The sequence below is a fragment of the Etheostoma cragini genome, chromosome 24 (assembly GCF_013103735.1).
Source record: "Etheostoma cragini isolate CJK2018 chromosome 24, CSU_Ecrag_1.0, whole genome shotgun sequence".
In the NCBI taxonomy this organism is placed as follows: domain Eukaryota; kingdom Metazoa; phylum Chordata; class Actinopteri; order Perciformes; family Percidae; genus Etheostoma; species Etheostoma cragini.
The window spans coordinates 11605398-11613086 of record NC_048430.1 but is presented as its reverse complement, the minus strand read 5'-3'; the positions used below and the strand labels follow the sequence as shown (position 1 = coordinate 11613086).

The 7689-nt window shown below is 41.9% G+C and overlaps 1 protein-coding gene across 1 annotated transcript in view; it reads left to right on the top strand.

The window, feature by feature from the left end:
• Positions 1-7689, top strand: part of LOC117939460 (aryl hydrocarbon receptor-like) — a 64642-nt gene that overhangs the window by 17520 nt on the left and 39433 nt on the right. The window contains exon 2 of the mRNA XM_034864829.1: positions 682-866. Coding sequence (XP_034720720.1) covers positions 682-866 — 185 coding nt within the window. The remainder of the gene's footprint in view (positions 1-681; positions 867-7689) is intronic.

The window sequence follows — 7689 nt, the reverse complement described above, 5'->3', positions numbered from 1 at the left end:
CGTAATACCAACGTTTCACTGATTCACTTGACATCAATATTGCCCCTAAACTGCCAAAAGTAGCTTTTGCTAGCTAGTTAAGCTAACGTTAGCATCTGACTAATTTCCAACAGTTCAGTAAGCTAGCTAGCCTAACATTAAACTGCAATGCTAATGTTGCTAAACATTATTATCTTACAAACATTAAGTTAAACAATAATAATAGTAATACACGTAAAGTTACCTGGCATGCCGCAATGAAATTAGGAAAAGGTCTTCTGTGAATCTCTTCTGTTTTGCAAGTTCCTCGAGTCAGTCCGCTCTTTTCAAGTACGCGAAAGACTGTAACGTTTGGCAGAAACGAAACTTAAGGAACGTTAGTGGGCGTGGTCATAATATCTTACTCCAATAGAATTTATTCTGTATCTTTGCTCTCACTCTAGTGGCTGTAGGTCATATTTACACTCCAAAATGATTGAATAGTGTTCCCTTAGAGGAAAATAATAGTTACTCTGGAAAAAATACTCTCAGATTTTTCCTGTGTAAGGTGTTTTTTTTTGTTTTATGTCGAGATATAAAATTTTTATTCATAAATCCTAAACTTTGACTTGGTGAAACCTATAGAAACCTGCATGTCAGTAGGACTTGGACCCTTCTTTGTTCCCATGTTTTAATGTTGTCTTTTCCTTCGTGTGTTGGCAGACCCAAACCCTCACCAGATGGCACCAAGTCCAACCCGTCCAAACGCCACCGCGACCGGCTCAACGGCGAGCTGGACAAGCTCACCAGCCTGCTGCCGTTCACCGAGGAGGTCCGGGCTCGGCTGGACAAGCTGTCGGTGCTCCGCCTCAGCGTCGGCTACCTTAAGGTCAAGAGCTTCTTCAACGGTGAGTGGGTCCAAATCGCCGAAAGTCTGTTATTTTGTCTCTCGTGCTGTTCTGGCCGGCACAGAATCCATGGCCTGTGATCGCCACCCCCACGCATGCCGGTTGGATTTGTGTATTTTCCGTGGCAATACTGTATTGATACACAGACGTAAAGTATGGATCTGTATATATATATATGTATATAGCATATTTGTGTGTGTGTGTGTATGTGTGTATATGTATGTGTGTTGGTCAATTTGTCTGCCTGACAATCCCAGTGAGTTTTATTTTGATATATATTTTATGACCTTACTTTTTCGTTGTCGAATGTACGACAATCATGAGTCATTGTTGCCATCAAACTTTTTATTTTTTTATACAGAGAATGGATATTTAATTCCTATTTGCTCACATGCAAAGTTTAAGGGTTTTCTCATTTTTCTCGTCACACCAGACGTTCCAATCATATGTAATTCTGCAAATTGTATGACTTGTTAGAAGTCCCTAATAACATATATCTGTGTCTCTTTTTGGTCATTTTCGTTTCTTTTGGGGTTGTTTTGGGTCTTTGTGGTCATTTGGCGTCTCTTTGTAGTCGGTTTGTGTCTCTTTTTGGGAGTTTTGTGTCTCTTTTTCGCATCCTTCTGGACGGTTATTATCACCATATCTGTGTCTGAAAAGCTAGATCACGTTATCAATAATTAACATTAAAAAAGCTTAAAGACGAAACTCAAAGCTAAAGAAGTCCGACTACAATCACTGGGTTTAAATAAAGTCTTTTAGTGTCATTCAATCGGCTTAAGGTGCTGCCCAAAATGGTTCAGTTGCTGAACCCAAATCTTATAATGGACCCTGGAACAGATTAGATGGATTTCACTGCACCAAAGCCAACACAATATATATATATATGGTATTTGTAGAAAATTCTAGTCCCTCCATGTTAAGTCAGCAGCTAACTTAAGCTAACGTTAGCTTTGTAGCGATTGCTTGGATGTCACCGGCACAGCTGATCCGAAACACAGCCAGTGAAAGTTGACTTCAGAGCGTTATAAGTTGATTATTCTGATGACTTTACAGTACTACTTGCTTTCGTGTGTTCTACTGTGGTTCCTGAATTATTACTTAGTTCCTGAAAAACTGTTTTTAAATTCAACTCTCTAAACAGCTTTTAAACACGCACGTTCCACCAACACCAGTTCCTTCCCAAGGCTATTTTGCAGCGGCACCGTTGCTCCATCCGGCGCCTAGCGGCGTCACGGCGATTCTGATTGGTTTAAAGAAATGCCAATAAACCAGAGCATGTTTTTCTCCCATCCAGGAAGGCTGTGTGGACTAGCCACTAACCGTCCTCCGCAGCGTTGTTGAGGAAGGTCTGGCAAAGCGAGGCTGACTTTGAAGTGATGGGCCTGTGGTGTGCTGTCAGGCTGATTTGTCTACTTGACCAATCCGATTGCCCGGTCGGATCTACTTGTTGTATAATCCAGTTTATTCCTGCGAGCTTCCTTGTATTGTTCCGCTGCCTCGCTTGAAAATAGCAGCCTTTAGATCCAGACAGCCTGAGAGACAAGGTTCCTATTTACAGTAAAGGACAGTGCGTGTGTGCGCGTGGGTGTGTGCACGTGCGTGCGTGGGGCTGTGTGTGTGTGTGTGTGTGTGTGATTGTCACCTATAGCTGAGAGGCTATATCAGTGCAGGCCTGTGAAATATGGCCCTTGTGGCTGCCTATGTAGGTGGTGTGAAGTGAAAAGGAAAAGAGGCGAGCCAGCAGTACACCTGCTCCACGCTGTGGGTCGTCATGCTAATATGCACATGTTGGTTCAGACAGAGTGTGTTTAGGGAAATGCCAGGGCTGCACAATACATGGTTTTATTATATCGTCATCACAATATCAACTATCGCAATTAACACAACACAAAAGGCTGCCACACATTGGGAAAGACTTTTTTTGTGTTAGTTGAAAGAAGATATCAGTGGAAAACTGCACTTTATAATGTAGCTGTCATTCCTTTTATAGTGCTGCCTTTTCAGCGTTCAATTCAATCCTGTTGAAAAGGATTTTATTTGTTTTAAATTCAACAAGCAGTTTGTTGTGTTTTGTTAGAATACTGAAAGCAGCAGAACCTTTTATTTATGAAGAAATATCTCTCTAGATAGGAAGGAGGTATAACACAGCTCCAGCATCAACGTCACAGGCTTCAAATTTAGACTGTTTGTCCCGAAAACAGGCTGCGACTGAGACTTCTTCCCTCTTTAAAAAAGTGCATCCGTACAAAAAGAGTGTGCGTCTAACTGTTCTCATAAAAACAAAGTTGCGTTTCGGTCTTCTTGTTCCAACAGCATCAACTAGTTGCCAAAGGAAAACACCCCGCCTGTTGCTATGGAGTCATCAATTATTCGTCAGTGCTGGTCACTTAGCGTCGGCTGAACAAATGCGTTCGGGAGTCTGGTTACTTTCAAACTACAGCAGTCAGTGTGGGCCGGGGTCGCGGGTCCCAGCAGCTTTTCTCAGCGCTTTAAAAAAAAAAAAAAAAGAGTCAGAAGGGAGTTTGGATTCAGATTTGTAAGAAATGTATAACACAGCTGTCGACAAATCGATTAGTTAATAACCAAATAATCTTTACTGCTGTCAAGTGGTTTTTTATGTTTAAATATATGAATATGTTTGAAATTGTCACCTTGTGCTCTCTCTCTCTCTCTCTCTCTCTCTCTGTCACTCTCTCTGTCTCTTTCTCTCTCTCTGTCTATCTCTCTCTCCTTTCTCCTTTCTAATTTTCAAGTTTCATATAACAAATGATTTATGTGTTTAATTAAGCAGCTCGCACTTGCATTTTACATGTTACGAAATTAAAAGTCTGTAAGTGTAAGTAGAAAGTGGCATGAAAAGAAAAGACTCAAGTAAAGTACAAGTACCTCAACATTTGGACCTAAGTACAGTACTGGAGTAAATGTACTTAGTTACATTTCACCACTGGTTGTAAGGGACATATTGGAAAGACTAGTTTACTTCATAAAGTGGGCAGAGATTTGAGTTTTCATAAAAGCTATTGACACACACACACACACACACACACACACACACACACACACACGGCCGCCGATCCGTCACGGTACCTCCCAGCATTTCCTGTTGCGGCCCCTGCAGCACCCCGGGGCCCCCTTTACTCCAACTGTTCAGCCTTTTCCTCCTCGGCTCCTACGTCTGAAGTTCACAGCCCTCCCCCCCTCCACCTCAAACAAACGCTGCAGGACTCCAGTTTGTTGTTACGGCGAGGAGGCCTGTTCGCACGGCAGGCCGGCCTGTACCGGGACAACTCAGGGCTTTATGTATTCATGGAACTCTCCAGCACACACACTAAAAAAAGGTCCCGCACTTTTACTTCTTCTTTTTCCCGCTTCACTGGACTTCAAGCGCACGCGTGCGACTTCATTTGAAGTGCATTGCGGTGCGAGTGATTATCCACATTTGAGGCTGGTTTGTTCCATATTTTTTAAAGCCCTCATTACTGTTGCTTTTAAGGGTTTTTGCATCATGTAATGACATGTTTGTCAACCTTGAGATGAAACCAGAGAGCAGCAAGTTGCTCTGTCAGCTTTGACTAAAAAACAGTTGTCACTCCATTTCCTTGTTTCCTAGTTCCTATTAGCTTTTGTCTGCAGAAAATGCCTTGCTTCTCGCTCATTAGGTCATTTTCTTTTCATATTGGTATGCATTTTTGGGTTGAAATTGTATGTTTGTGTGTGTGTTCCGACCTAACAACGAGAGTAACAAAATTCCCTGTGTCTCCCTTTTTCTTTGCCGCTCTCTAATTGGGATAATATATTTTATTTACATACACAGCTTTTAAAATGTTAGAAATACAATCTTACAAAGCACTTACATTCAAATAAAAAGAAGACTTCAAAGACAGGAAATGATTAACAGTGAAGAGGCTACCACAAGATAAAAGGACAAGGACAGAGGGTGAAAAATAACAGTGAACACAATAAAAACAAAGACATCATGTAACAGCAAGTCCATAAAATTAGGTTTTACAAGGTGATTTTTAAAAGGCAAAACTGATACTGATACAACACAGCTGCTCAAGTCAAGATTTCTGGAGATTCAGTTAAAGGGTAACTTCCATTTTTTTTTACTGGACCCGATTTTTCTGTTTTTGTGTACGTGACTGTTGGGAAGAACAATCTTTGACATTGGTCCTGTATTAAGCAAGAAACAAGCTATAATGTAACTTATTGGGCAATTGTGCATCTTCAATTTACATCCACAAAAGTGCTTGTTTTGCCGCTGACAGGCTCAGATTAATATTTTAATGACAATACTATGGAAAGGATTTCTGAGGATTTCTAACACAAAAACCAAGGAAAACAGGGTTCAGTTTAATAAAAAAAGATGGCAGTTACTCTTTAAAACGAATCAGCGTTAAAAAGCAAAGCACAACATTCAGAAAATAAGACAGGCAGACGTAAATGAGAAAAGGTTCCATCAGCAAGGTTGACGTGGTTTCCCAAATCTACAAGCTAAAATTTTGATTCTTTCCCTTTCATATAAAAACGGTCTCGTTGGTAAAATTGCTATGATTTCCTGTATGATACCTGTCCCGAACCCATAAGATAGTCAGTTTCACAATCAATGAATTGTTTCATCTCAGTTTGTTGTGGTTCCCCACCTCATTTTTTTTTTTGTAAATTGAACCAAAGTCCTCCTCCAGGTCTTCTCCAAACTTCTCCCACACCTGCTGCTTTGCAAAAATAAACTAATTCTCCTCCTGTATATCCACACAAGGCTGTATGGATGATCGTTGATGACTGAAAGGATCTTTATCTCTGAAAAGTTGGCATTATGTAGATGATTCTCCACAAAGAAAGTAGACCATATGACATTAAATCCTGTTGGGAGAACAGCGACAATACAGGAAGTGGCTTTGATATTCTTAGCCCTCGAACCTAGACTGAGCTTTTCCAACCTTGGCATCTGGGAAAATAGGCATGCAGAAGTACAACATGTGGACAAACCCCAAATTTAGACCTTGATTCATAGCTTTTCACGTTCTAAAAGTGTCTTAACGACGGTCTAAATGCTGCATGTACTGGATAGTGGCTGAGATAGAAGCGCTGTGTCATTTCTCCAAAGCACAGGCTTGTCCTTTGTTAAGTAGTAGCGCTGCACTCTGTGGCTGTGTGTGGCCTCTGTGCCGTCCAGACACTCATGCCAGCGGGAGTTTTGCAATTAGATTATACTTCAAGAGGAATTTGGACAAAACCACAAGACCCCCGGAGCTGGGAAAAAGCCTGATGTCAGCTTACAAAGACGCGTGTCCTCTACTGTCCTTTAAACACAGGCCAACCTTTCCAACTATTATGATAAAGAATTGGAAATGTAAATAACATACAACCTAAACAACTGTTGGAGTACATAGGAGCTCTAAATAGTTTTCCCTGGGTTTGTGAAAGTGCGCATATATATCCGCGGGTCTCTTGTGTCTCTTTGTGGGATTTTGTCATCGTGGGTTTTTGCGTCTCTTTGTAGCTGTGGTGTGTCTCATTTTGGTATTCTTCTGGGTTGCTTTGGGACTCTGTGGTCATTTGGCGTCTCTTTGTACTCGATATGTGTCCCTAGTGGTAGTTTTTTTTACCACCTGTCTTAGATGGTGGCAAAGCTTGAGCAGATATTAGATAAATAACACCAAAACCTAAAAGCCAATCGGGGCTTTGTAGGTTGGAGGAAGGATGGAGATGTCATCTTCCTGGTAATCTGGATCGACAACGGTTCATTTCTTGGATACTTCCTGTAGGCGTGACCACGTTAAATGTTACTTGGGGAGCTATTTCCACCATTTACGATCCAGGACAGCACGCAGTCTGGATTTCGTTGAGTGATTAGTTTTCCCTCGCCGTGAGGGGGCAGCAAGCAGGTTGGCTGATGCAGAGTCGAGTGGACGTGCCGGGAATCGACCATGTCCTGGATGTAAGCTGGGGTCGATCCGTCGTGGCCCCTACAGTGTCGTTAAACTCCGGTCGCATAAAGGGAGAGCAAGCGGAACCTCTGAGCTAGCAAGCTAACGTTACACTCTGACAAGGGAGGGAGGAATTTTGAATTGTGCAACAACGCCGGCCTGCTTGGGTCTTTCGGGGAAAGATTGTAAAGATTTACAAAGAATATGTTTCCTCCCTAACTGGGACGTTTTGGGGCTGATTGTGGGACCAAGTACACACAGAGATACCAGACTACCAAAATAAAACAGGAAACATCAGTTATAACATCCAGCTAATTTAAATAGATCGCATTACTGTATTGTGTCAGTTAACTTCATTTAATATTGTTATATCATCATTTAATATTAATAAAGATTTATTTAGACATTTTTTACTAAATCTAAATTTTTTTCCGATCTTGCTGTTTTTTTTCAACCAAATGTTGTCTCAACACATGCAGTTAACCGGATAACTTTGCTTCAATAAAGCTGTCTGAAATTGGATTGAAAGCAGGAACGATCTAGTCAAAGGATCAAATCTGACCCAGACACTCAGTTCCAAGACCGGGGGAAGAGTCCATTTGTCAAACATAAAGACACTCACAATTTAAAAAGAGTGTCTGCGGCCTCGGTGAATCCCTCATTGTGATTGTGGCGTTACCAAACAGCACCAGTCAGAGTCTGTCTGCAAGCGAATTTCCCAGCATGCCTCTCAGTGAACGCCGGGCGCGTCGCTGCAGCAGGATGTGGCTTAGAAAGGAACGCTCTGTGTCCTCCGTCTTCTTAGTCTCCCGTCTCTCTCTCTCTCTCTCTCTCTCTCCGAGTTACAGGACGGAGCCGACGGGCCGATGGGAAATGCCCGGGGGTTCAAT